The sequence below is a fragment of the Nannospalax galili genome, unplaced genomic scaffold (genome assembly GCF_000622305.1).
Source record: "Nannospalax galili isolate Female #2095 unplaced genomic scaffold, S.galili_v1.0 scaffold146, whole genome shotgun sequence".
Lineage (NCBI taxonomy): Eukaryota > Metazoa > Chordata > Mammalia > Rodentia > Spalacidae > Nannospalax > Nannospalax galili.
The window spans coordinates 5,581,057-5,609,048 of NW_008357929.1; the positions used below are offsets into that span (position 1 = coordinate 5,581,057).

General features: G+C 41.2%; 1 protein-coding gene across 2 annotated transcripts; it reads left to right on the forward strand.

The window, feature by feature from the left end:
• The first annotated feature begins 2,760 nt into the window (after positions 1–2,760).
• On the forward strand, positions 2,761–25,240 carry Myh4 (myosin heavy chain 4). Of its 2 annotated transcripts, none has more exons than XM_008855713.3 (38): positions 2,761–2,964; positions 3,060–3,203; positions 3,517–3,673; positions 4,763–4,790; positions 4,888–5,002; positions 5,369–5,461; positions 5,580–5,643; positions 5,786–5,884; positions 6,007–6,110; positions 7,919–8,057; positions 8,729–8,847; positions 8,949–9,098; positions 9,642–9,812; positions 11,778–12,087; positions 12,866–12,939; positions 13,437–13,524; positions 13,606–13,723; positions 13,894–14,017; positions 14,112–14,248; positions 14,369–14,624; positions 15,071–15,313; positions 15,586–15,762; positions 15,947–16,092; positions 16,358–16,448; positions 16,534–16,923; positions 17,383–17,509; positions 17,892–18,010; positions 18,151–18,347; positions 19,464–19,647; positions 19,745–19,910; positions 20,005–20,129; positions 20,398–20,706; positions 20,791–20,994; positions 23,145–23,270; positions 23,356–23,526; positions 23,612–23,716; positions 23,816–23,911; positions 25,041–25,240. In XM_008855713.3, the coding sequence occupies exons 1-38, from the start codon at positions 2,761–2,763 to the stop codon at positions 25,191–25,193; spliced, it is 5,823 nt and encodes a 1,940-aa protein (XP_008853935.1). In that variant the 3' UTR covers positions 25,194–25,240. The 2 variants fall into 2 exon arrangements, with proteins under 2 accessions (XP_008853935.1, XP_008853934.1); XM_008855712.3 differs by lacking the exon at positions 20,791–20,994 and adding an exon at positions 21,720–21,923.
• The last annotated feature ends 2,752 nt before the right edge of the window (positions 25,241–27,992 follow it).

Here is a 27,992-nt window from a genome sequence, read left to right on the forward strand (position 1 = left end):
GTAAGAGAAATTATTCTGCTTTAAAGAAGAAAGAGAACTCTATATTGCTGCATTTTAATAAGCTACTGTTTTATTTTTCTAGTTTTATATTACATACAGGATATGAAAAACAGTTGTTCTTTAAATATGACTTCTTATAAAGTTTTGGCATTTCAAGCCATTTAGCCAAACAAAATTTTATGCAATGTCTCTTATGTTTTGTCGGAACTTCAGAAAGAAGGCAGCCATCACACATATTTAATGCAAATCAGTACTTCAGCTTAGCCAATAAGAGAAGCCACAAGGTACAATCAACACTGTGTTGATCTGAAGTCAGAATTTTTGAGTGCTAATCCAGACTCTTCACCAGTTCTAGTTGCCTGGGTCAAGCCAATTTTTATGCATCTTCAAACACAGTATGTTGCAAGGGAATTAGCACTGAGCCTGGATTTAGAGAGAGAGCAAGGTTCATATCTCTCCACTGCCACTTACCACCTCAGTGACACGAAATGACCCTTTACCTTTCTGGACTTCAGTTTCCTCGTCAGTAAAATAAGGAGGCTGGAGTCTAGACAACTGCTAAGATCCCTCTAGCTCTTGCTGTCTAGAATCTAAGTCAGTGGTTTCCAAGGACTCCTCCATAAAATCAAAATACTTAGTGGCTCTCCCCATATGCATGTGGAGATGTATAATTAGTATTCTATGAAGAACATATAAAATGAAGAAAATCTACTATGTATTAAACAATTGTTTAAAGCAAGTTTATATTTAAAATAATAGGTTATATTAATTTAGAAAAAGTATTATTTATGTAAAAATGCCATTTGTTGAAACTTGAGGCAATTACCCAACACCCCACAGCAAAGCTGGGCCTCCTTGCAGGCTTGTGACCCAAAGCTGGCAAAGGACTGCTGAGAAGTATATGAAAGGATGGAGATTCTCCTGTGCTTCTTAGTACACTGCATTAGAGTAATCTCTAGGCTACAGTGTGTGGTTAATTCAAAAGCATTCCATGTAAAAGCACAACACCAAAAGGTTATGTCACCAAATAACATTTATCCTTTAAAGAAAAAAATGTTAATGCTAATATCAATATCTATCACTTGGAAATATATCTAAAATGTCCTGTCTCATCATAAGGCTTTTACAAAGAAGATTGATTCTAAGTTACAGGATGTGGAAACTTCCATATCTAACTCTAAGTTAAGATGGAATTTAATATTTTAAAAATATTTTATTTTTATTTTATGTGTGTGAGTATATTGCTTGCATGTGTGTAAGTACACCCATGTCATGCAATGCCCACGGAGGTCAGAAGACGGTGTCGGATCCCTTGGAAGTGGAGTTACAGACGGTTGTTAGCTGCCATGTGGGTGCTGGGATTCAAACCTCGGTCCTCTGTAAGAGCAACCAGTGTTCTTCACTGCTGAGCCCTGAAATCTAATATCTATAGCAAAAGACAGAGACTCATTCAGGAAAGCCTACACAACGCTGAAGCTGTTGCTGTCGTCATCCCTGACAACCAAGATGCTGACTGCTCCCTAAGCCGTCCCGTCACCCACTCCACAGAGGTCACCTTGTTTTCCTGTGATCAGAGGACTAGTTTTATTTGTCAGTGAGAACATTTTAAAATTCATTTTGGCTTGAAATTTTATACTGCTTATTAATTTCAGAAGAGATACTTAGAAGACTGGCATTTTTGAAAAAGAGCATGAGGGAAAAGGACAGATACATAAACCTAAAACAATAAGAACTGGATTAGAAACAGCTGGCATGCTGACGCCTAGTAACAGCACTGATAAATTCAGATGAAAACATGCAACCATTTTGAAGTTTTATTAAAAATTCAGATGCTGTTTTTCTCCAAGAATATCTTAAGTTATTTTTGTTTAGATAATATTGATGACTTTCACCCCACTTAAAAACTGATAAAAGAGACTTTGCTTTGACTTAGGAAAAAAATCATTTGTGGTTATTTTTAGCTTTCGTTATCCTTATTTTTCCTTCACTTACCTAATACCTGTCACTTGACTAGGATTTTGTGTTCATTAGGTACTCAACTTGAATTTAGATTTTTCTTCTTGCAATTAATAATTTTTATACTTAGTTTTAATAATTTGGTGCCGGAGGAAAATATGCCTATATAGCTGTGTTTTTAATTTTTTTATTTATTATTTTTATTTTATATGTATGCGTGTATTGCCTGCATATCAGAAGAGGCTGTCGGCGGATCCCCTGGGACTGGAGTCATGGACAGTTGTTAGCTGCCATGTGGGTGCTGGGATTCGAAACTGGGTCTTCTGCAAGAACAACCAGTGTTCTTAACTGCTGAGCCTTCTCTCCAGCCCCATATCTGTGTTTTTAAAACAGGGTCATTTATATTATAAAGTTATTAGAAAAATCTTCTTTCATTTCTTTGTGTCACCATCATGTAAACAACAAACCCAGATGGGTAGGGAAAGGAAAGGGAAAAAACAAGCAGGAAAAAAGCGACTGGAGCCTGACCAGTGTTGCTGGTTGAATGTCCATCCCTCCCCAGTTCTCAACTATGGTTTGCAATATAGAAGGAAGAACGGAAGCTGAAAATGTCCCCTAAATTAAACAACCAGCATAAGGCTTCAGATACACAGGGTCCTCTCTTAGCACGCCGACAGTCTGCAGGAATGAGTCCAAAGGGCAGAGGGGAGGAAGAGAAACCACAGGCCAGGACTGTCGGTCATCTCTCTCTGTTTCTTCCTCTAGGTGCACCTGGCCCTGAGCTGCTCCCCAAAGCCTGCAGCCATGAGTTCGGACGCGGAGATGGCGGTTTTCGGGGAGGCTGCTCCTTTCCTCCGAAAGTCTGAAAAGGAGCGGATTGAGGCCCAGAACAAGCCTTTCGATGCTAAGTCATCAGTGTTTGTGGTGGACCCTAAGGAGTCCTATGTGAAAGCGACGGTGCAGAGCAGGGAAGGGGAGAAGGTGACAGCCAAGACCGAAGCCGGAGCTGTGAGTAAAAGCCAGAAGGGCAAGGGGTAGGGAGGCTTGAAGGACCCTTTCCTGCTACTTAATTGATATCAACCGGATCTTTCCATTCCTAACAGACTGTCACAGTTAAGGAAGATCAAGTCTTCTCCATGAACCCTCCCAAGTATGACAAGATTGAGGACATGGCCATGATGACCCACCTGCACGAGCCCGCTGTGCTGTACAACCTCAAAGAGCGCTATGCAGCCTGGATGATCTACGTGAGTGACCCCTACCATATTTTGCTAGCTCCATGTATTGGCTGCTATTAAAAGACCCTGTTAAGCCATTGCTGTAAATTCTGATGTGTTTGAAAATGTACATGTGGAACTCTCTCCACTTAACTACATTAGTTGGAAAACTAGAGCTTCAATGCATCAGCAGGTGGTGGAGGAAGGCTGCAAGGGAGTGAAACCACAACGCTTCATGAAAACTAGTACTTCTTAGATCTCGCTCCCTTTGCCCGCACAGCATTATTCTCAGGCTGCAACAATGAGGTGATTGCTGATTGACCAACCTTCTCTTCTCCCACAGACCTACTCAGGCCTCTTCTGTGTCACCGTCAACCCCTACAAGTGGCTGCCGGTGTACAACCCCGAGGTGGTGGCGGCCTATCGAGGCAAAAAGCGCCAGGAGGCCCCGCCCCACATCTTCTCCATCTCTGACAACGCCTATCAGTTCATGCTGACTGGTGAGTGTACCCAAAATTGCAGCTTCTACAGGAACATTTGTAGACTGATAGCATGCTAAGCATATGGTCAGTACTTTGAGAAGAAAATGTTCTGTAAAAGAGTGATAATAGCAATAATAAAAGTAGAGAAACAGATTTAGAATAAGGTGTACTGGCTCCAAAAATATAGGGAGATTTGCTTAAACTTCTATGCTAAAATCTAAATTAATTGTTGCTAATTCCAGTTCAAAATTAATAAAATTTAGGAATCAGTTTGGCATTTAATTATACCTATTATACCATCTCTTCTAAAATGTAAGCTTTGAGGGGGCTGGAGATATAACTTAGTGGTTAAGAGCACTGTGGGCTGCTCTTGCAGAGGACATGGGTTCAATTCCCAGCACCCATATGGCAGCTAACAACTGTCCATGACTCCAGTTCCAGGGGCATCTGATGCCCTCTTCTGACCTCCATGGGCATTGCGCTACATTGGTGCACTTACATACATGAAGGCAATATACTCATACACATGAAATAAAAGAAACAAAAATAAAAAGCCTTGAAAATTTCACAAGCATTATAGGAAATGTAGACTGAACATTAATAACATGACAGGATGTTGAACTGTGAACCAGGTGATTGAATGGGATGTGAAACTGTTAATTCACCTGCTACTGGCTGATCCTCATCAATAAAACTGTCAACTGGTGTGTTCCATATCCCTTTACGTTAATGGTACAGCAGTGCAGCACACAAATAGCACATCCTTTACAGTTATTTCTTTTTTTAAAATATTTTTTAAAATATTTTATTTATTTTAACTTAATGTGTATGGTTATATTGCTTGAATGTAGGTAGATGTACCCGGAGAGCTTGACGCCCATGGATGTCAGAAGGGGGCGACGGATCCCCTGGAACTGGAGTTACAGACAGTTGTTAGCTACCATGTGGGTGCTGGGAATCGGACCTAGGTCCTCTGCAAGAGCAGTCAATGCCATGTCTCCAGCCCCCTACAGTTATTTCTTAAAATTTATGAAAAGTAAAACACAATTTTAGTAGTGTTTTGTTTTGTTTTGTTTATTCAGCATTATCTTTCTTTCTATTTCACAGATCGTGAGAACCAGTCAATCCTGATTACGTATGTAGATGCCATTCCTTTCTTTCTGCTGCGTGTTGACTCTTAGAGAGGTGCTTCCTGCCTTACATCCTGACCCTTTCTCCTTTGGCCCTCACAGCGGAGAATCCGGGGCTGGGAAGACTGTGAACACGAAGCGTGTCATCCAGTACTTTGCAACAATTGCAGTTACTGGGGAGAAGAAGAAGGAGGAAGCATCTTCTGGCAAAATGCAGGTGAGTCTGACCATCTGAGGAAGGAAGGAAAATAGGCTTTCCAAAGTGCGCTGTGGTATTTCAAAACCATGGCAACCAACTGCCTGCGATGCTGGAATGAGATGACATGAATAGGGTGATAGGATAGGTTGGGAATTGTGGGCCAGAGTTCTCACAGCCGTTTCTCAGAGGTACAGAAACGAGGGCTTGTTGCTGGCGTGTCCCACACTCCATCACCGCCTCCCATTCTTTCCAAAGCCTTACCCAGTTACAAAACGTAGCAAAGGGGCAAGGTGAAAGGGAAGGAGGGTGATAGGAAGTTATTACCTTATTCTGCAGCTCAGCTAACCCAAATTGTCTTTATCTTCTTTATCCATCTCTCTTAAGGGGACCCTTGAAGATCAAATCATCAGCGCTAATCCCCTGCTGGAGGCCTTCGGCAACGCCAAGACTGTGAGGAACGACAACTCCTCTCGCTTTGTAAGTCTCTTGGTTTTCCTTTTCCTGTCTGTGCCATGTCAATATGTTTTCTGCTTATTTGGTTCATAGCAAACGGAATGGCTTCCAGCTTTTAATCAACCCCCTTTTCCTTTTTAAGGGTAAATTCATCAGGATTCACTTTGGTGCCACAGGCAAACTGGCTTCTGCAGATATTGAAACATGTGAGTGAATACACACCAGAGGCTGAGAATCTTCTCTTTGGGGGTGTAGATACTGGAGAAATCTTGCTCCTATTTATGTTGCATGAATTTTCCAAGCTTAATTTTCCACTCTTTTAAATGTCTTTTTAATCTGACTTACTAGACCTGCTGGAGAAGTCCCGAGTCACTTTCCAGCTCAAGGCTGAGAGAAGCTATCACATATTTTATCAAATCATGTCCAATAAGAAACCAGAGCTTATTGGTAAGGAGCATCTTGATTTAGTTCCATCAAGGAAGAGTAAAAGCCTGCATTTGATGTCCTTCTGAAATGTTTCCATGAACAAAGTAACTCTGAATACTGTTCTTTCCTATCTATACACTCAGAAATGCTTCTGATCACCACCAACCCGTATGACTTCGCCTATGTCAGTCAAGGTGAAATTACTGTGCCCAGCATTGATGACCAGGAAGAGCTGATGGCCACAGATGTAAGTAAAAAGGAAAAGCAGAACCCTTCTGTAAAGCACTAGCAGAAAATAATGAAAATAGATAATACTATAATACTATCCTTCAGGCTTTCTTACCGAATATTTAAATGTCCTCCTGAACACGTGTTTCAAAATTTTAAATACCTGCAATAAATGCAGGTATTTGGCATCTCTCATTTAACTGGTCCTTTTTATTCTTCACCTTATTGGTCACTTTTGGTCAATATTTGTGCTCCAATATAGCTATTTCTCTTCACTTTATGTCATACCCTATACCCAGGAATCTGGGAAAGAGCTATAATATTTTTACTTTTTTTCCATAACAGAACATGAAACTCTCACAGTTCCTTATAGTTAGATGCAAACATAAGCTTTGTTTTAAATGAATGTCTACAGTATAACAGGATAGCCCTCGCCTTCATATTAAGCATTAAGAAAAAATGGATTGTCTACCTCAAAAATACCCCTTTGTGTATTCTATGAGCCTTTATATTTATTTTTGAAAAACTATAGATTCTTTCCTTTTCTACCTCTTTTCTTTAAATATTATATTTGTGCTCATTTCCTTATATATAAATTTTATACATATACTGTTTTCAATTTCTGAATAATCTTTGATTATTCTTAACTTTGATATTTTTAACAATAATACCCCAATGCAACAAGACAGGGTTGAAGAGTACTTACAAAAACACCTTTTCTTTCAAAAAGCTGATCTCTGTGTGTGTGCTTTTATCTTACAGAGGGCAGCTTTTATTCACTATAACATATTGTTATGCTCATATTTCCAAAAGTGATAAGGAATTGGGAAATACCCAGTAGTCTGGTCTGGAAGTTTTTTTTCAAATGTAGCAATTTCACTCCAGGACTTCATTAACAATGTATAATTTTATGAATAGGCAGCCTAGGTGAGCTGGAACTGGAAAGCAATCATCCAGGAAAAGCCTTGAGGAGAAATATAGTTCTCTCTATTCACTGATACCTGCCCCCATGTATATGCTTCATCAAAACCTAGCATTAATAACTAAGAAAATAATCAAAATCTAATAGAGAAAAAGCACATAAAACATTTTACCAAAATGAGAAATTTTTTTTCCTCATAAATGTCTCTTCCCTGCATGAACAGAATGGCCAGGTAAAGTTCATTCCCTGGTACCACATGGTCAGTGGGGCTGTGACTTGATACCAGAGAAACATATGGAAAAATACTGGGAGCCAATGCTGTTCTGTTAGCCTCTTTCCAACTGAACCATCCATACCAACTAAGGTGGGAAGGTAGACTGAGGCTGTGTATTAGGTTAGGACAACATAGGAAAAAAAGAAAAGATCTGGGAGACTAGAGACTAGAAAGTGAGTGTGAATCTGGCATGGTGGTACACACTTTTAATCCCAGCACTTGGGAGGCAGAGGCAGGAGGATCTCTGTGAGTTCAAGGCCAGCCTGGTCTACATAGTGAGTTCCAGGACAGCTGGGGCTACAGGGAGATCCTGTCCCCAAAACACAAAAAGAATGAAAGGAAGGAAGGAAGGAAGGAAGGAAGGAAGGAAGGAAGGAAGGAAGGAAGGAAGGAAGGGTCAACAGCTCACATCACATCCTTACCACCCACACTATGCAAATGGACAAGCTGACACATGCTTTCTTGATGTTGATATGAGGATCATAGACATGAAGAAAATAGCTTCTAAAGTCATCAAAGTGTTAGTGAAATATAAGGCAAAGCATGGTTAGGAGAGAGGGAAGGCAGACCCCTAGTATCCTGATCAAGCTGGCCATGGTGATAACTGGTATAAATTCAACTCTTTTGACAGACTGCTGTGGACATCCTGGGTTTCAGTGCTGATGAAAAGGTGGCGATTTACAAGCTCACTGGTGCTGTGATGCACTATGGGAATATGAAATTCAAGCAAAAGCAAAGGGAAGAGCAAGCTGAGCCAGATGGCACTGAAGGTGATGCTCCCTGGTGTCATCTTCCATTTGATAGAACCAATGCCCTGAGCCTTTCCAAGGCACAAACATCTTTTGGCTCACTTTGACCTTCTAATGAAAGGCAAAAGTAGTGTTAAGGAGAGGAAATGGCACATTGATATTTTACACGATTAAGCCAAATTACAGTGTATTTGTTACTTCTACCCATTCCCTTTTTCTGGGGGGGGGGGTAGGGACAGAACCAGAGCCTTGTGCATTCAAGGAAACAATTTACCAGTGAACTACATTTCCAGCCCCTATTAATTCTTCATTGAATTTTTGTTAGCAAATATTTGCTTCTTGATTAAAGCACTTTTATTCCAGTGAATAATGCAGAGAACTGAATTTCCTCACCATGACTTGGCTAGAGTTTCTCAAATTATTACTAGTGATGTACTTTTGCCATATTTTAAACATCACACAGGTAGATTCTCCAAGTACCACCTTGTCAGTACAATAATGTCTAAAACTGGTATGAAAAATGGCAATGCTTTTGAAACATGAACAAATGAACAGGATTCACAATGCGTGCATGTGTTACTATTTGTGTAAAACCCTTCATCATCATCCTCATCATCATCAACATTACCATTATTCACATTGAAATTGTGTGAGTCACAGTCGGTTCCACTGTTCTTGCTTCTTTCTTGCAGTTGCTGACAAAGCCGCCTATCTGACAAGTCTGAACTCTGCTGACCTGCTCAAAGCCCTTTGCTACCCCAGGGTCAAAGTCGGCAATGAATATGTCACCAAAGGCCAGACTGTGCAGCAGGTAAACATGATTTAACCCCCTTGGTTCACTTGAACCACTGGAGACTCAACAATTCATCACTGTAACAAGTTGAAAAAACTAAACCACCACTCCTCCTGAAGGTGTACAACGCAGTGGGTGCCCTGGCCAAGGCCATGTATGAGAAGATGTTCCTGTGGATGGTCACCCGCATCAACCAGCAGCTGGACACCAAGCAGCCCAGACAGTACTTCATCGGGGTCTTGGACATCGCTGGCTTTGAGATCTTTGACGTGAGTAATGAATTGATTAGCAAATGGAAATCATCAGTCATCTCACTGATCTTGATGAAGCACTCAAAGTTATTGTCACTAAAATAAACTTTACAAAAAGTACTAATTTATTCCTGCTAAAATGGGTCATCGGAGAGATACAAATACAAGTAAACAAGTATGAATAGGAAAAGAGTGAATGCCATTTTTCAAGACTAGAAATCTTAAAGGATGGCTCTTGAAAGCTTATTCAAATCTATCTTGGATTCAATCAGATGAGTGTAGAAACATTTTCTTGGATCATACTAAGGGGATATTTGAAAGAGTTCTCATTTAACAGCATTTTGCTTGATATGTGTGATTTCACGTAGTTACTTGGAAAGCATTTGAGGAGTTAACTCTTGATTTAGAATTTATCACACTTCAAGAAACAATCTGAAGGTCATCTAAACCTTCAATGTAATAAACCAAAATGCCTCAGAATCTGGAGAAAAGATTATTAATTGCACTGCAGATATAAACATGGAAATTGGAATTAAGTACCTATATTTACACCTCCTATAGTTCAACACCTTGGAGCAGCTGTGCATCAACTTCACCAACGAGAAACTGCAACAGTTCTTCAACCACCACATGTTCGTGCTGGAGCAGGAGGAGTACAAGAAGGAAGGCATCGAGTGGACGTTCATTGACTTCGGGATGGACCTGGCCGCCTGCATTGAGCTCATTGAGAAGGTTTGCTTACCTTTTCAGTTTTCAAAACAGGAACAACCAACTATCCCTCTGCCTATGCTTACTTACAAACCAAGTTCTAAAAGATCAAGCAGTGGTACCACATGACATACTTGTGTACCCTGACCCCTTCTCAGGTATGTCATAGGTGACCTGCTATTAATGAATAAAGTAGAGTAGTTTGTAGAGAAATATAGCACATACACATACGAAGCACATGGATTCACATTCTAACACTTATAACTTCATTCTTCTGCACTTTTATCCCTACATGATTTTACAGGTAGGGGAGAAAGGGAAGAAAGTATGGCTAGTCCCCTGAACATTCAATTAACCCTGGTGTGGCTATGATGGTATACTGTGCATGCATCATCCCTCATGTGTTATATAATAAGGCAGTACCAAGATGTTTAAGGTTTGGCAGTTAGCCAGCTCTTCAGTTATTGATTTCCTCAATTAAGTCCTTACCTACAATGACTACTGAATAAACATCACACCTCTATAGGACTTTACCTTGGAAACAAGCTCTGAATTCCCCAATGGTAAGTGGTTGGAATAACAGATACATCATATCTGAATAGCAAACATTAAACATTATCAAACTATTGGGATTCTTGGGCTGGAGAGATGGCACAGTGGTTGAAAGTATTTGTTGTTTTATCCTGAGGACTTAAGTTTGGATCGCAGCACTCCTACTGAGTGGCTCACAAGTGCCTTTAACTCCAGCTCCAAGGGACACTATGCCCTCTTCCAGCCTCCATGAACACCCCTCCACACACACACACACACACACACACACACACACACACACACACTTGTGTACACACTCACTTGGAGACACACAAATAACAGAAAAATTTAAATTTATTGGAATCTTGTCATGTACTTATTGGTACCAAGAATGCACCTATATGAACTCTTCCTAAGTCATGGGAAGTAGAAATAAATGCAATTTTCATCTAGGAAAATTTCAAATATTCAGGTCAAAATTCACAAAAATAGGACCTAAAAAGGAATATAAGAAAAAACTAGGTCTGCACAGTTTACAAAAATATGTTAACTTGGTAAAAATATCTCTCTTACTCATCAAAAATGTACCCCCCCCCCTGAAAAAGTGTTTATTTTTTCTCTAGTATTCAGCTCCTGGATTATCAAAATGATTTCTGAGAAACAATTTGGGAATTTGTGAAATCATCAAAGCTGAATTTGCTTTCAGTCTTTCATATCAAATTTGCCTCTGAAAAGAGTCAAACTGCTTTGTTAGCAAAACAAAATTACCAGTACTTAGCTCCGTAATGACGGGGGACACAACTGAAAGCACTGAGTTTTAATTAGGTAACAGGACACACTTTTCTCCTGACAATGGTTCTTTCTAGTCATTAGATACAATCTTTCCTCCATAATTTTTCTATGCCTAGATTTGGAGTGAAGGAAGTTACACTGCCAGGAAAGAAGAAAGTATTCATATACATATACATATATATGTGTATATATACACACATTTATAGCTTAAGAATTCAGTTTTGAGCAGAGCATGGGTGGAACACACCTTTAATCCCAGTACTGGGGAGGCAGAAGAAGAAGAATTTCTGTGAGTTTGGGGGTCAAGCAAGTTCTAGAATAGCCAGAGCTACATAGTGTTATCCTGTCTTTTAAAAAAAAGAATTAAGTTTTGAGAGGGTGCTTTTAGAGTTTAATTTTATGCACTGAGCACCAAGTTTGACAAATGGACTTTTAAAAACATTTTGAGTTTTTCTAACAACACATGTCCTGTATATTCTTCAGCCAAGGACCGTGTCATATTTTGGTAGTAGAGGAGAGGCCATAGCAGGACCACATGTGTTTAATATATAATTTGAAGTCTCTTTTTTTTCAAACATTTTGTCCTTGGGTTTCCACCAATTACCTAACTCCTGGAGGAGAATTCCTGGAAGTCTTGTCATCATCAGCTCTTCTTTCTATTTCTAGCCAATGGGCATCTTCTCCATCCTGGAAGAGGAGTGCATGTTCCCCAAGGCGACAGACACCTCCTTCAAGAACAAGCTGTACGAACAGCACCTTGGAAAATCCAACAACTTCCAGAAGCCCAAGCCCACCAAAGGCAAGGCAGAGGCCCACTTCTCACTGGTGCACTACGCAGGCACCGTGGACTACAACATTATCGGGTGGCTGGACAAGAACAAGGACCCCCTGAATGAGACCGTGGTGGGACTGTACCAGAAGTCTGGATTGAAGACTCTGGCTTTCCTATTTGCTGGGGGACAAGCTGCTGAAGCAGGTACCTTTCTATGGTATCAATCTGTTCTTAGAATCACATAATTAAAATACACAGTGTATCAGAGACAATATAGTTATAGCAAAATTTATTTTGAAGATTCAGGTCAATATGGGTCTAATGAAAAAAAGTATATTCATAACTGTGGCTCACAGTTTTGTGGCTTTCTGAACTGAATCTGGCACTGGGGACCATTTAGTTTCCAGCCTCATTTCATCATTAAGAAAGTAGGTTTAGTACGGTTAAATACTCGCTGAAGTTGTACAGCTTGTTTTCCCCACTTTAATAGTACTGCTTCTGCCACAGATCTAGTTAAGCTGGGGATAAGGAAGTCCCAGATGTGCTAGTGACAACATGGAAACATGGAAAAATAGAAAATAGGACTCTGCGCGTGGGCAGAGTCTCGCCTACCCACAAGCAAGCAGTCCCTCTTGTTCTGGGGATGTATGCGCTGATGGATGGGGCCTTCCTCCTCTGTCTCCCAACACACCCTGTAGGAAACAGACACTGCTAAATTGGGTGGAGTCAGGGGAGTCCCAGCTCCTACCCACATCCACCGTTTCCAGCACATTTCAATACAATTAAATTTTGTGTTTCCCCAAATATATACAACGTGGGCCAATGATAACATGATCTTCGTCTGTAACTGGGGGGAAGCGTTCAGGAGAGAAGATGCGGGAGGAGTGCAGCTCTAAACTCTTGAGGAAATTCCTGAGGCTTATGCAGACAGAGCACTTCAAAGGCTGTTGCAGGTTCCACACATTTCCATGTTATTTTTCAGAGGGTGGCGGCGGTGGAAAGAAAGGTGGTAAGAAGAAGGGTTCATCTTTCCAGACCGTGTCAGCCCTTTTCCGGGTACAGTATCATCTCGAATGTCAAAGCAATACATGTACCAAATAATTAAAATGTCCTAATACGACAGTCGGGGGGGGAGGGGAAGTAGTTATGCATTCTTTTTAATCTGAAAAATACCTCAGGAAAATTTTAACAAAAAGAAGACACATAGTATCTCTCTTCACAGCAAAACTTACGACAAAGGAACCATTTCCCTAAGCCTCAAACATCAGCGATCTGGCATTAAACAAATTTCACATGAAATCAAGATCTCTTTTTAAAAAGCATCCCCACTGTGTTCAATTACCTCTACTCCACATGATCAAAGTCTCAATACAAAATTTCTTTGACTGGCAGGGTTCTTTTGTCTAATCACTAATGTCCTAGAAATCCACCCTTCAGATACAGGCTTCTTCTTGGTCATCAAGATGTTCTTGAGATACCACATTAGACTGTGATATAGGGAAAATTAACTCTATAGTTACAAGTTATTCAAACCTTTTCATATGGTTTTATAGGAGAATTTAAACAAACTGATGACCAACTTGAGGAGCACTCACCCTCACTTTGTACGCTGCCTCATTCCCAATGAAACCAAGACTCCTGGTAAGACACATCTCATACACAACGCTGCTCCAGCGTGGCTTCTCTTTAGACCGTTATAGAGAACGCATGCCCCTTTTCTAGGTGCCATGGAGCACGAGCTTGTCCTGCACCAGCTGAGGTGTAACGGTGTGCTGGAAGGCATCCGCATCTGCAGGAAAGGATTCCCAAGCAGGATCCTGTATGCAGACTTCAAGCAGAGGTTTGTTTCATGTCTTCCTATATTTCACATAAAGCAATGTTTGATTTTTTTAAAATGATATTTTTTTGTTCTCTATAGCTTACTCTATTCCATCTTTTCAATGATAGCTACCGACCTTTTATTTCTCAGTGAAGAAAACTAAATTTTTACTATTCTTTTCATTTTTACAGATACAAAGTTCTAAATGCAAGTGCAATCCCAGAAGGTCAATTCATTGACAGCAAGAAGGCTTCTGAGAAGCTCCTGGGTTCCATTGACATTGACCACACCCAGTACAAGTTTGGTCACACTAAGGTACCACCAGTCTAAATTGCTATCTGCCATAATTTTATCACTTTTGGAGTTTCTCGTGAGTGGAAATAACATATCTAACTTGTTCTTTGGCAAGGTTTTCTTTAAAGCTGGCCTGTTGGGAACTCTAGAGGAAATGCGAGATGAAAAGCTGGCTCAGCTCATCACCCGCACTCAAGCCGTGTGCAGAGGGTATTTGATGAGGGTGGAGTTCAAAAAGATGATGGAGAGGAGGTGAGAGACAAAGCGCACATTTTCTACACTTTTATCATTGAATCAGTGTGGTCACTACTTTGCTGTGATGGTTACTTTACCCATTTTTCCACATTCACATCTACTTTTCTCTTTCCACAGAGAGTCCATCTTCTGCATCCAGTACAATGTCCGGGCCTTCATGAACGTCAAGCACTGGCCCTGGATGAAGCTGTACTTCAAGATCAAGCCCCTCCTGAAGAGTGCAGAGACAGAGAAGGAGATGGCCAACATGAAGGAAGAATTCGAGAAGGCCAAGGAGGAGCTGGCGAAGTCAGAAGCAAAAAGGAAAGAGCTAGAAGAAAAGATGGTAGCTCTGATGCAAGAGAAAAACGACCTGCAACTCCAAGTTCAAGCTGTGAGTTCCATTCATTGCATAGTTCAGTCATTTTTTAGCACCTAATCAGGATGTGGCTGGATATAAGCATTTTTAGATTTCAGTCTTAAAAGTAAATTATTCCTATACAAGCATCTGCCGTGAGTTCTTGCCCTCCAAACATACTAACACTCAGATCTAAAGAAACAACAGATGCGAAGTCACATCCGTGACTTGGATGTTCATATGTGCATTCTACATAGTTTGTCACTAGAGAACCAAGTCATGAAAACATCTCTAAGCATTTTCTTTTGTTTATGGAGCATTCTCTTATATTAGAATGTTCTCTTTAGAAAATATTGATGTATATTAAATAGAAGTTATCTGTTGACCAACTGGTAGTTATATATGTTCCCATGTATTAATACATTATTGTGTGTTTGCAGATATAACTCATACAGATGAAAATGTTTAATTTCTCCCAATAGGAAGCAGATGGCTTGGCTGATGCAGAGGAAAGGTGCGACCAGCTGATTAAAACCAAAATTCAGCTTGAGGCCAAAATCAAAGAGCTAACGGAACGAGCGGAGGATGAGGAAGAGATCAACGCCGAGCTGACGGCCAAGAAGAGGAAGCTGGAGGATGAGTGTTCAGAACTAAAGAAAGACATCGATGACCTTGAGCTGACCCTGGCCAAGGTTGAGAAGGAGAAGCACGCCACAGAGAACAAGGTACAGATTATGATCCATTTGAAACTACAAGTATTAATTTGCTGCTAAATCTTAAATCTTAAAACTACTGATTGTGAAAGAAAAATACTGTCACAATCACACCATTTCTTTACTTTCCCCTTTATCTCCCATTGTACTCAGCCACATAGGCCTAAGTTAGTTTCTGGCTGCCATTTCCCATGTCAGGCTAACATTGCCCTAAGACATTATCATGGTTTTTGTCAAGACAATATATTTTCATTAGCATTTCTATCATCTGTTCACATCTAAAGGTAAAAAACCTCACTGAGGAGATGGCAGGCCTGGACGAAAACATCGCCAAGCTGACCAAGGAGAAGAAGGCCCTCCAAGAGGCCCACCAGCAGACCCTGGATGACCTGCAGGCAGAGGAGGACAAAGTCAACACCCTGACCAAGGCCAAAACCAAGCTTGAACAGCAAGTGGATGATGTGAGTCTAAAAATCAAACTGCTTTCCCTTAAGAGGAATGCAATGAACAGTTGTACACTGGAACTATCATCATAAGCCTTTAACTGATGACTTGGCATTCTCCTGACATTTGTTACATCTTTTAGTTTTCCTGAATATCCGATTCAGTGCTTAAGAACTTAAGCAGAATCCATTATAAATTTAGCTCGAAGGATCACTGGAACAAGAAAAGAAGCTTCGAATGGACTTAGAAAGAGCCAAGAGGAAGCTGGAGGGAGACCTCAAGTTGGCCCAAGAATCCACAATGGACATAGAAAATGACAAGCAGCAACTTGATGAGAAACTCAAAAAGTAAGTACAACAGGTCTCAGGGATGACCTTCCTGTCATGTCACTGCAGATGAAACGTGTTTAAATGGTTTCCAGAAATACTATTCTATGGCACATGGCTAAAATGAACAATGACAACTTTGATTTTTATTGAATGAAACTGACACTTTGTTGACTTGTAAGACATGTACTACTCCTTTAGTGCTAGCAGTGCAAAGACGTTCTGTGTGCATAGATAAGACTGGGAAAAGTACTGACCATGAGCTAATGTAGTGCTATTACCCTAGAAAGGAGTTTGAAATGAGCAATCTGCAGAGCAAGATTGAAGACGAGCAGGCTCTTGGGATTCAATTACAGAAGAAGATCAAGGAGCTGCAGGCAAGTCACGACCTGCACCGTTGCTGGGCATTAGAAGGGAAAACACTGTCAGGAGTGCACACTAATGTTGACATGTCACTCCCAGGCCCGCATCGAGGAGCTGGAGGAGGAAATCGAGGCAGAGCGGGCCTCCAGGGCCAAAGCCGAGAAGCAGCGCTCTGACCTCTCCCGGGAACTGGAGGAGATCAGCGAGCGGCTGGAAGAAGCCGGCGGGGCCACCTCAGCCCAGATCGAGATGAACAAGAAGCGGGAGGCCGAGTTCCAGAAGATGCGCAGGGACCTGGAGGAGGCCACCCTGCAGCACGAGGCCACGGCAGCCACGCTTCGGAAGAAGCACGCGGATAGCGTGGCGGAGCTTGGGGAGCAGATCGACAACCTGCAGCGGGTCAAGCAGAAGCTGGAGAAGGAGAAGAGCGAGATGAAGATGGAGATCGACGACCTTGCTGGAAACATGGAGACTGTCTCCAAAGCCAAGGTCCTTATGTCCTTTTTTTAAAAAAAATCTTTATTTGCAATGCTTGAAAATGGTTAAATATCTAATGTGACTGTGTCTAACAAAATTGCATGTGATCTGAAGTTTAAGGGATTTTTTTTTTTAAGATATCATTGTACTGAATGGAATCGCCTACATTTCATACCTTATTTTTCAGAACCATATTAAACTTTGTTGTTATGGCCACGACAATGCAATGCAATAAGAAAACAGTTCCTCTACATGATGTGGGACCCAAATGATGTTCATGTTTCCCAAAAGAAAATAACCCAGTTTTGACAATCATGTAGCCACTTATTCCCTTCCCCCGTTTCCCAAGCACTGTGCAAAGCTTTGACAGCACTGTAAATGAAATTCTGCCCTGTGTCACACAGATCTCCAAATTTCAGCTTTCCAGATAGAAAAGTGTCATCTTTTCCTGTTTTCTACTTCCCACAACAGGGAAACCTTGAGAAAATGTGCCGTACCCTGGAGGACCAGCTCAGCGAAGTGAAAACCAAGGAAGAGGAGCAGCAGCGCTTGATAAATGAGTTGTCAACCCAGAAGGCACGTTTACACACAGAATCAGGTCAGTCAACCAGCATCAGCGACCTTTGGAAAAATGAAGAGTGAAAGGCCAGCTCCACTCCACAAAACACAGATCCTGCCTCGGATAAGGTGTACACACAAACTTTTTAGTCACTTCTTCATCTTTGTTGTGTAAAATGATTCTAAGAACTAATCTCTTAGATTTGGCAGATTATTACCTCAGCAACACTAAGAGAAAAAAAAATCTTAAAATAGCAAAGAAAGTTCATACACTTTAGAATCAGCAAGAAATAACCCTTTGAGTTTATTAAAGCTCTGGAGAAATTCTTTTCATCCTATGAAATATGGATGTTCATGTGTTACTCCACTTTAAATGACTCTTCACCGAGACAATGGAACTCACTCATGTTTATCTTCCTCAGGTGAGTTTTCCCGGCAGCTGGATGAGAAAGATGCCCTGGTTTCGCAGCTGTCCCGAGGCAAGCAAGCTTTTACGCAGCAGATAGAGGAATTAAAGAGGCAGCTGGAGGAGGAGTCAAAGGTGAGCACTCACTCCACTTCTGCTTCATTCACTCTACTGGGTAACGAGATACTGGGCAACAGGATACACTACCAAACTCCACAAAGAGGCTAGCAGTGATCAGAATGCAAACTTACATTATGCAATTTTTGGTTGTTTAGGCCAAGAATGCTCTGGCCCACGCCCTGCAGTCAGCCCGACACGACTGTGACCTGCTGCGGGAGCAGTACGAGGAGGAGCAGGAAGCCAAGGCTGAGCTGCAGAGGGCCATGTCCAAAGCTAACAGCGAGGTGGCCCAGTGGAGGACGAAATATGAGACAGATGCCATCCAGCGCACAGAAGAGCTGGAAGAGGCCAAGTATGGGTTTCAATGGGGAGCAGAAAGAGATCAAAGAAAAGGAAAAGCGAAGGAGACGTAAAAGCGAAGGAAAAATAGGAAAGAATATTTGTGCCATAAAGATAGTCAAAGAGCTTCAGCCCGTAGTGTTGTAATGATGTGGATGCTAACATAGTGTCCTTCCCGAATTATGGAGCAGAATCATATATGTTTCCTTCTACCAAAATGGATTATCAGCTATCAGCTTGAGCTTTATGAGATAAGTAGAATCCATTTCTTAGCCTCTAATAGAAGGCAAAACAGAGGTACTTAGACTCTCCAGTACACTATTTTGAAAATCACAACCATAACAATCAGCTTTCTTTTAGTTCCAGTGTTGAATGTTTAAAATAAGATCATCAGACAATCCACATCAATTGGCCTGTTCAAATGCACACATACTGTTTGTAGAATAAAACTCAATGTCGTTACACATGGACAGAAACAAACATTAAGTTCTTAGTGGAACAAACCTTCCTAAATTTCATTTATCTTGGCGTTCTTAGACATAAACTGGAGGAGGGGCTCTGGAGAGCTTTTGCAGTGGGAGCCTTCTAAGTAAGAGTGAGGACTTAAGTTGTGACTGGGTGTGTTGGTGAAGGGGCAGTAAATAAGAGTTCAGAGGATAGCTGGAAAATGTAATCATGGACTAATACTGAGGTCATCAAATTCAGAAAGTTAGATTAGTTGTTGACTTTGAACATGTCACTCTGGGCTACGTGCTCCTTATCTGTAGAGTTAAAAGGACCATCTGGAAACTGCCTAGGATCTCACTCGGTTCTGTAATTCTTGATACACATCCTACTCATGGTTGACACTGCTCACTGGGCTTCGGGGTCCTCTCCCTTGCTCCCTTTCTCTAGTTTCATAAATATGATTGACAGCCCATGAGACAGATAAGAACTCACCAGGGAAAACAGAATTCCGGAAAAGATAAAAAGGGTACTAAAAGGTAATTTTGGAAAAACTTAACAACTTGAGGATACCTGAAAGTTAAATATCTTGGCGAAATCTACTTTCCTAGTCAGCAGATTGGCAGAGTTCCACTGTGGTAACTTCGATTCTGCTCTTGGTCACTCTCACTGACCAACTTCTCAGGAAGAAGCTGGCTCAGCGTCTGCAGGATGCCGAGGAACACGTAGAAGCTGTGAACGCCAAATGCGCTTCTCTTGAGAAGACGAAGCAGCGGCTGCAGAACGAGGTGGAGGACCTCATGATTGATGTGGAGAGATCTAACGCTGCCTGTGCAGCGCTTGATAAGAAGCAAAGGAACTTCGACAAGGTGACTCAGTCACATGACACAGTGACTGATGTTGACTCCCTAGGGGGAAGCTGACCTTTCTCCTGGGTTCAGAGGTTAACTGCCGATGTGCTTCCAGGTCCTGGCAGAATGGAAGCAGAAGTATGAGGAAACTCAGGCTGAGCTGGAGGCCTCCCAGAAGGAGTCCCGCTCGCTCAGCACTGAGCTGTTCAAGGTGAAGAACGCCTATGAGGAGTCCCTGGATCAACTGGAAACGCTGAAGAGAGAAAACAAGAACCTGCAGCGTGAGTCCTTGCAATCGTGCTGTTTCAGGAACGGCAGGGACAGAACTTCCCAGGCTTCCATTCTCAACTCAACTATTTTATTATTAAACAACAGAGGAGATTTCCGACCTGACCGAGCAGATTGCAGAGGGTGGAAAACATATCCATGAACTGGAGAAAATAAAGAAGCAGATCGATCAAGAGAAGAGTGAACTTCAGGCTTCTCTAGAGGAAGCAGAGGTACATAGGCTATTTGGTCACTTATCGATTATAAATAAATTGAAGAAAGAGTGGCATCTGATCTCTACCATGTTGCAAGCCTTTAGGGAACAATGTAAATCATCAATGAAAAATGCTGACTTATGCTTTGGGAATTAGAACTAGTCGTCTAAATTGAGAAGTATAAAAGTTTGGCAGGAGGGAGATGTGCTAAATGAATTCTTGAGAAATCATCAATGTGGGGAAAGGAAAAGCTCTTTAAAGTAACCTAAATGTTGCTTTCATTAAGGCCTCTCTTGAGCATGAAGAAGGCAAAATTCTACGCATCCAGCTTGAATTAAATCAGGTGAAATCTGAGATTGACCGAAAAATTGCTGAGAAAGATGAAGAAATTGATCAGCTGAAGAGAAACCATCTCAGAGTCATGGAGTCCATGCAGAGCACGCTGGATGCAGAGATCCGGAGCAGGAACGACGCCCTGAGGATCAAGAAGAAGATGGAGGGAGACCTCAACGAGATGGAAATCCAGCTGAACCACGCCAACCGCATGGCTGCCGAGGCCCTGAGGAACTACAGGAACACTCAGGGCATCCTCAAGGTAGGTGGTGCCTAGAGGTAGTCCTAGATGAAGGGGGCGATTCGGCTTGAGAACGTGGTGTCTCATTGACTGTTTAATGCACAGGACACCCAGCTGCACCTGGATGATGCTCTCCGGGGCCAGGAGGACCTGAAGGAGCAGCTGGCCATGGTTGAGCGCAGAGCCAACCTGCTGCAGGCTGAGATTGAGGAGCTGAGGGCCACGCTGGAGCAGACGGAGAGGAGCAGGAAGATTGCAGAGCAGGAGCTGCTGGACGCCAGTGAACGGGTGCAGCTCCTCCACACCCAAGTGGGTATAGTCGTAGAAAGTACATCTATGCAACCACGCCAACCGCCAGGCTGCGGAGGCAATAAGGAATCTTAGAAACACACAAGGAATACTGAAGGTACAGTGGGGGTAAACATACATACATCTCACACAGGCTGGGCACCACCGTAGAACCTGATCAATATTTTATGAAGACCATAGAGCCTAAATCATCTCAGAATATGGTAGCAAGTTAAAATTTGCATGTGCATAACTGAAAAGGAGCTTCGTTCCAGCTGAAAGACCCAAGAGAGAATTACTTTGTCATTGGTAGGGAAGACAAAGTGGTAGGGTACATGGAGAGAGGGTGATGAAATAGCTCAGCCTCATGCCACAATCTGTTGCCTCAGCCTCCCCAGTGATGGGATTACAGGCACAAGTCAGCACACCCAGTTCCTAAACTCTTTTAAATATGCAAAATAACATCATCAGGTTAGCTGATTTTTAAGGATACTTTCCTGATCCAGAATTTTTATAGATTTGGCCATGATTTTTTTTATTATTCAGGATCTAATATAATAAAACATTATGTGCTTCTAAAGAGAAGTATTCCACTTTAAGCTTCCAAGAATGTGTCATTAAAGGTACTTGTAGATGTTCCTAGTTAATCATAATCTGAGTTAATAGGATCAAAATATATGCGTGACCTTAAATTTGAATCCACTTTAATTGAAATATGAGTAAGAGTTTCTTCTCTTCCTGCACAGGACACTCAGCTACATTTGGATGATGCTCTCAGAGGCCAAGATGACCTCAAAGAACAACTGGCCATGGTTGAGCGCAGGGCAAACCTGATGCAGGCCGAGATTGAGGAGCTCAGGGCATCCCTGGAACAGACAGAGAGGAGCAGGAGAGTGGCAGAGCAAGAACTTCTGGACGCCAGTGAGCGTGTGCAGCTCCTGCACACTCAGGTGAGGTTCCAGAGCAAGGGTCAGCAGGGTACTTCCTGAAATCAAAGCCAATTTGAAAAGATAGGCTTGATTATGAACACGGAGTAATGTTGGCTGACATCCTTTCCTGGAGTTTGGGGAAATGCACAGAGTGACGTACATATATACTGACACCTAGCTGGCTTACAAGTCTATTTTAGGGCTGGCATAATCATGTAGATTTGAAGCTGGAGTTTAAGCTTACATAAGAAAGCCCAGAAGACCACCCCTGAAGAGGAACATATACATCGTTGGTGGCCATCTTGTCTTTTGCAGCTCAATACCGCAAATAATTAGGCAAATGAAACAGAAAAATAATGTCATCATAATATTTATTATCATGCATTACATAAAGGTTACCTCATGGGATATATAAAAAGACTTGTGAGTTCACATTCACAGAGGCCACCATTAGAACTAGTGTTTGTGGTTTATATTGGTTTGGTAAAGAAATGATATTATATCATTTCAATGGCTACCATGCAGCAATTACAATATACATATATTGCCATGGAAGGGTGTTCACAAAGTAGTAAACGAAAAAGCAACTTAAAGTAAGGAGTCACTGTCTTTTCTGTTAAAGAAATGCAAGAAACATTCAAGAGTATAACCTAAACTGTTATTAATGGTTTTCTCTAATTAATGAGGGTATACTATTTATTATTTTTGTCTTATGTTAATTTGCATGCTCTCTACTTTTAAAATGATAGATCTGTATTATTTCATACTTTTGAAAGTTGTAATTTGTAACACTTTTCTTACTATGAGTATCTAGAATTGATTGACTATTTCAAATACTATCAACTTTCCAAAATGCACAGGGATTCATGGTTCATTTTTTTAAACCAATGATGCCTTTTACATACCTATAATACAGAACCAGCTAATATGAATGAACAGCTAAAAATTAATAATCTATTTTCATCAGCTGTGTGGTATACAGCACTTTAAATCTCGAAGAGTTCACTTTGTGTTTAAAAGCATCCAAGAAAATACCTTGGGTGTTAAAGATTTTACATTGAATTATTTATATGTTTTATGAATGGAGATACAGGTAGAAAAAAGAAAAGCCATATGGCTTGGAATTACCTTCTGATTTGGTTTTTATTCTGAGCATCTCTTAGTAGCAACAATTTAGACCTATAGACACAAATTATAATGTAATTAAATATACTTTCCTTCTTTTGTATTAATTTGTAACAGAACACCAGTCTGATCAACACCAAGAAGAAGCTGGAGACAGACATCTCCCAAATCCAGGGAGAGATGGAGGACATCGTCCAGGAAGCCCGCAACGCAGAGGAGAAGGCCAAGAAGGCCATCACCGATGTGAGCAGAGGCACTCGGAGGTGGGAAACCCAAGCCCCACTGAGCCCTGTCAGCTCCTAACCAACTCTGTCCTACCGCTCACCAGGCAGCCATGATGGCAGAGGAGCTGAAGAAGGAGCAGGACACCAGCGCCCACCTGGAGCGGATGAAGAAGAACATGGAGCAGACGGTGAAGGACCTGCAGCTCCGCCTGGATGAGGCCGAGCAGCTGGCGCTGAAGGGAGGCAAGAAGCAGATCCAAAAGCTGGAGGCCAGGGTGGGTGTCCACATGTTCTTTTAGTTCCCAGCCTGCTCATGTGAACAGTTCCAGCCAAACTGTTAAAGGTGCGTTTCCCTTCCAGGTGAGGGAGCTTGAAAACGAGGTTGAAAATGAACAGAAGCGCAACGTTGAAGCTGTCAAAGGTCTGCGCAAACACGAGAGAAGAGTGAAGGAGCTCACCTACCAGGTGACTGGCCTTTCTCATTTGCCAGGTCTGCAGCTTTTGAGAAACTGCAAATAGTAAGACCGTTTCAAATAATGGCACTCTCATGGCTACCTCTTTCAGACTGAGGAGGACCGGAAGAATGTTCTCAGACTGCAGGACTTGGTGGACAAATTACAAACTAAAGTTAAAGCCTATAAGAGACAAGCTGAGGAAGCTGTGAGTATCTCCCCATTATCAGAGGACGGTCCAGCCCATTCCAGTTCTGGGAGGCATTGAAGTTCCTGTCAGCTGAGGGGTTTTCTTTTGAGGCAATGAACAAAAAAATTAGAAACATAAATTTAGGTAGGAAAGTACCTATTTATTTGGGAAAACAAAGTTTTCCACAAATTGCTAGAACTTTAGATGTCATGTAGTTTGTTTCTTCTGAGACTGTCTTAAAGTAATTTTTCAGACAAGTTGACACAGAACTATTTCTTGACTGCCCATGCTTCCTACCTAGAACAGTGTAAACTCCCAGTAGTCACAAGGATTATGCAAATGAAAAACTCAATTATTCTAAGCCTTATTCAACTTTATGATTAAATCTAATTATGGACTTTAAAAAATTATCTTTCTCATCTCGTCAGTTCTAAAGTCTTTAAGCATCACTGCACCCAATACCAACATTGCACCTACTTAAAATTTCTTTTTAATTTATTGAATTTTTGGATTTTCATACAATATAATTTGATGGTATTTAGATTCCCTCCCCTATCCACACTTCCCCTTCATGCCCCTTACCTAATTTAATGCACTCTATTATCTATATAATAAGGCCTATAGAGTTTAATTAATGCCCCCCAATGTCCTTCAATGTGGGCCCATCCTACCAAAAGTCCAGTCCTTGAAAGAGATTGTCTCTGCCTCTCCTAGCAGCCATCAGTTGCCAAAATTCCCTTAGGTTGGATTGGGATTTCTTACCCACTTCCCCATGTCGGTGCTGGTATTTTATCTGGTTTGAGTTTGTGTGGGACTTGCACTGTTCTTACTTTTTAAAGTTTGTTTTGCACAAACAGGATTGAGTCAGAGCCCTGCCCCTTTGATCTCTGTGTAGTCATTATAGCATCCTTCATTTGCTAGGAAAAGAGTCAGGTAAAAGAGACTAAAAAAGGGGTTGGAAGCAGACACATTCATACAGGTAATTTTGTGGGATGTTCTGCCCCCAAATAAGAATGTCACCGAATGAAAGAACTTTATACTTTCTCATTCATGAAGCAAATCCTGTAGCTGTTTTTAGCATCAAAGGCAATTAACGATCAGAAAATGTCAAGTTTCCTTGTTCTCTCAAATGTATTCCCATTCGCAGGAGGAACAATCTAATGTCAACCTTGCCAAGTTCCGCAAGATCCAGCACGAGCTGGAGGAAGCCGAGGAGCGGGCAGACATTGCAGAGTCCCAGGTCAACAAGCTGCGGGTGAAGAGCCGGGAAGTTCATACAAAAGTCATAAGTGAAGAGTGATTCATTCTACTGCTGAAAGGTGACAGAAGAAATGCACAAAATGTGACTTTCTTTGTCACTGCTCTGTATGTCAAAGAAATAAAATCTGCAGAGAATTTCGCAATCTGAAAGTTCATTTGCCTTTTAATTATAAGTTCCATGATGGCTTGAAATCAATTCATTTATTCAGTATTTGTTGAGTTTATGCTATGTCAGAAATGTTGAAGAAAGGAACCAATTTTAGTAAAAGGTAAGGAACATGAACTGCTCTGAGGGAGTGCCAGAGCAACGAATGCACCTCAGCTCCACTCTGCCACCTTTACTGAGTACCAAGCATATGTCTGGTATAAAATATGGTCATTAAGGAAATTACAGTTATCCCTGTCTTTAAGAAACTCAATTTAGTGAGAGACAGCAACTGGGACAGATGTGTACATGCTTACAGAAGGGTAAATATAATGTGTGGGACAAGAAGGTGAACTCTTCCCTAGGGAGTCCAGAGAGACTTCTCAGAGGTCACGACGAGCTCGTTCCTTATAAATAAATAGCAAGTTACCAGGTGACAGAGAAAAAGAGGAAACATGCGTGAGGTGTCAAACACAGATTTCAAGAGCAAACGGCAAGAGATGAGGCTGGACACAACAAGTTAAGGCCTGACTGTGAAGGGCACAGCCTCTCATACAGCACTAAGGAATCAGAACGGGCATCAAACTGGTCAGATTTCACGAGGAAGAGAGCTGGCTGACTCCTCCTGCAGTGATATGGAGGGAGGAATGGGTGGGACAGGAAAGACCAGAGCTGTGACGACTGGAAGGTGTGATCTCAATTAGAGGGAGTGGTGGAATGGACAAGAAGACAGAGGGACACAGGGGTCACAGCCTGACATAAAGAGCCAGGAAAGCAACCGAAGAATTGGTTTCACAGCATGTAAAACTTCGGGTACTTTGTGGTTAGAGATTTTATTTCATTTTGGAAAAAAATGAATTTTCCTTGGAAAATTTTCCCCTTTCCTTGAAAAATAGATTGAGTATTTTAGATAAATCCTCATGGTGACCTTCTACTTTCTACAGACTACTCTGTTTACCAAGGAACTTGACTTTCTTCAGTACCTTACACACTTTGAGGAGGAAGAAAAGGGAATTTCTTAATATCAAAAGTACCAAGCTTTTAGTGACTGTAATGTTATCATAGCCATTGCTCCAGTTTTTTTTTTCCTTTAATGCTTTCTTGAAACTTAAAATTGGTCTTATCCTGGGGGTATTGAAAACTAAGGTGGTAGAAGTCCAATTTCTTCTTTTACACTGGCAGATACCCTTCCTAATAAGAAGGCTGCTTTGAGAAATCTTCTTCCCTGCCATGGGAAACCTAATTAGTCATGAGGAGCTTGCTTCAGCAGGAGAGAATTTTTAAAGGATAGAAAATAATTATGAGGACTATTTCTCCTAAGCCACAATGAAGACTAATGAAATATCCTGCTTTGAGTAGGCATTTATTATCAAATTTTAATTAAGCTCTGTAGAGTTAACCTGTTGACCTCAAAAGCACTGAGCACCTGCTGCATTATTCTGTCTCCCAACTATTTAAATAATTGCCAATGTAGAGTTAAGCATAGATTCTGTCATATATGGGTCAATTATTCTGGAGCCCTAATTAAAGCAGGAAGCACAGACAGTCACAGTTATTTTGGTTCTTCTTCATCTTCCTCACAGATTAGGTGGTTAATAGCCTTAATTCCTTACCCGCTGGAACGAAACCATACACAATAATCTAGACCTGCTCACATAACAATCTTTGCTTTTTAAAAGAAATTGCCATGAGGTGTCATGGAATATTTCCAGCTTATTGAATCAGAACAGGACGCATGCAAAGAGAAGATGGGGATGAGAAATCTCAAAAGTGCACAAATTCAAATCAGAAGCAATGGACATTTAAATCTTATATCTACCCGATCACAACACAACACTGTGATAAAAAGAAATGAGACTGGAAGAAGATTATGAAATATTTTTTTAAAAGCCAGGGCTTTCCCCACCTTAAAAATCTATTTTAAATGCATTCACAGGGATGGACCACGCCTTGGTGTTTTGGGTAACAAATCAGGTACCACAACACTAGTAAAATCACCAAAGAAACTCCAACAAGATTGTTTTTTTCTCTATGTTATGGAGCCTTAAAGACTATGGCTGACAAAAGCGAATGCTGGGACCACTGCCACTCTGATGTTTGGGAGGATCATGGATCTCCTTCTCTCTCCATTCATAAGCATTCACATATCCAAAGAGTTGCAAGGAAGAGAAAAAAGTCCTCTCCGAATCTTCTATGATTAGGGCGAATTATTGGAATCTTGGAGATGTTTACTTTAATAACCTTTAATTCAAATTTTATTTGTTATTGGTTGTGTGTGTGTGTGTGTGTGTGTGTGTGTGAGAGAGAGAGAGAGGGGGGGGTTCATATATGCCATGGCATGTATGTGGAGATGAGAGGACCATTTTTGGGAATTGGTCCTCTCCTTCCACTGTGGGTTCCAGGGATTTAACTCAGGTTGTCAGGCTTTTGAGGCAAGCACTTTTACCTGTTGAGCCATCTCACCTTATTTATCTTTTTTTTTTTTTCAGTCTCCCAATAAAACTTTATTTTTATATCAATCGCACCAATGTTTTGCAAAGCACGATATCTTATTCTGATGTATATTAGTCACTCACTGGTCAAGTGATCAGGCAAGTCTGGAACATTCTCAGACTAAGCCTTAGTTTTTCATTTTCTTTTCTTTAAAAAGCAGATAGACATTATTAGAGGTGAGAATATCACACATATGATTCA

Bases quoted from the DNA above. Each gene is read 5' to 3' on its own strand.
- Myh4 (XM_008855713.3), top strand. From the start codon at position 2,761: ATGAGTTCGGACGCGGAGATGGCGGTTTTCGGGGAGGCTGCTCCTTTC. The intron at 5,003-5,368 runs GTGAGTCTGACC...ATCTCTCTTAAG, and splicing joins CATCTTCTGGCAAAATGCAG to GGGACCCTTGAAGATCAAAT. The intron at 15,314-15,585 runs GTACAGATTATG...TCACATCTAAAG, and splicing joins AGCACGCCACAGAGAACAAG to GTAAAAAACCTCACTGAGGA.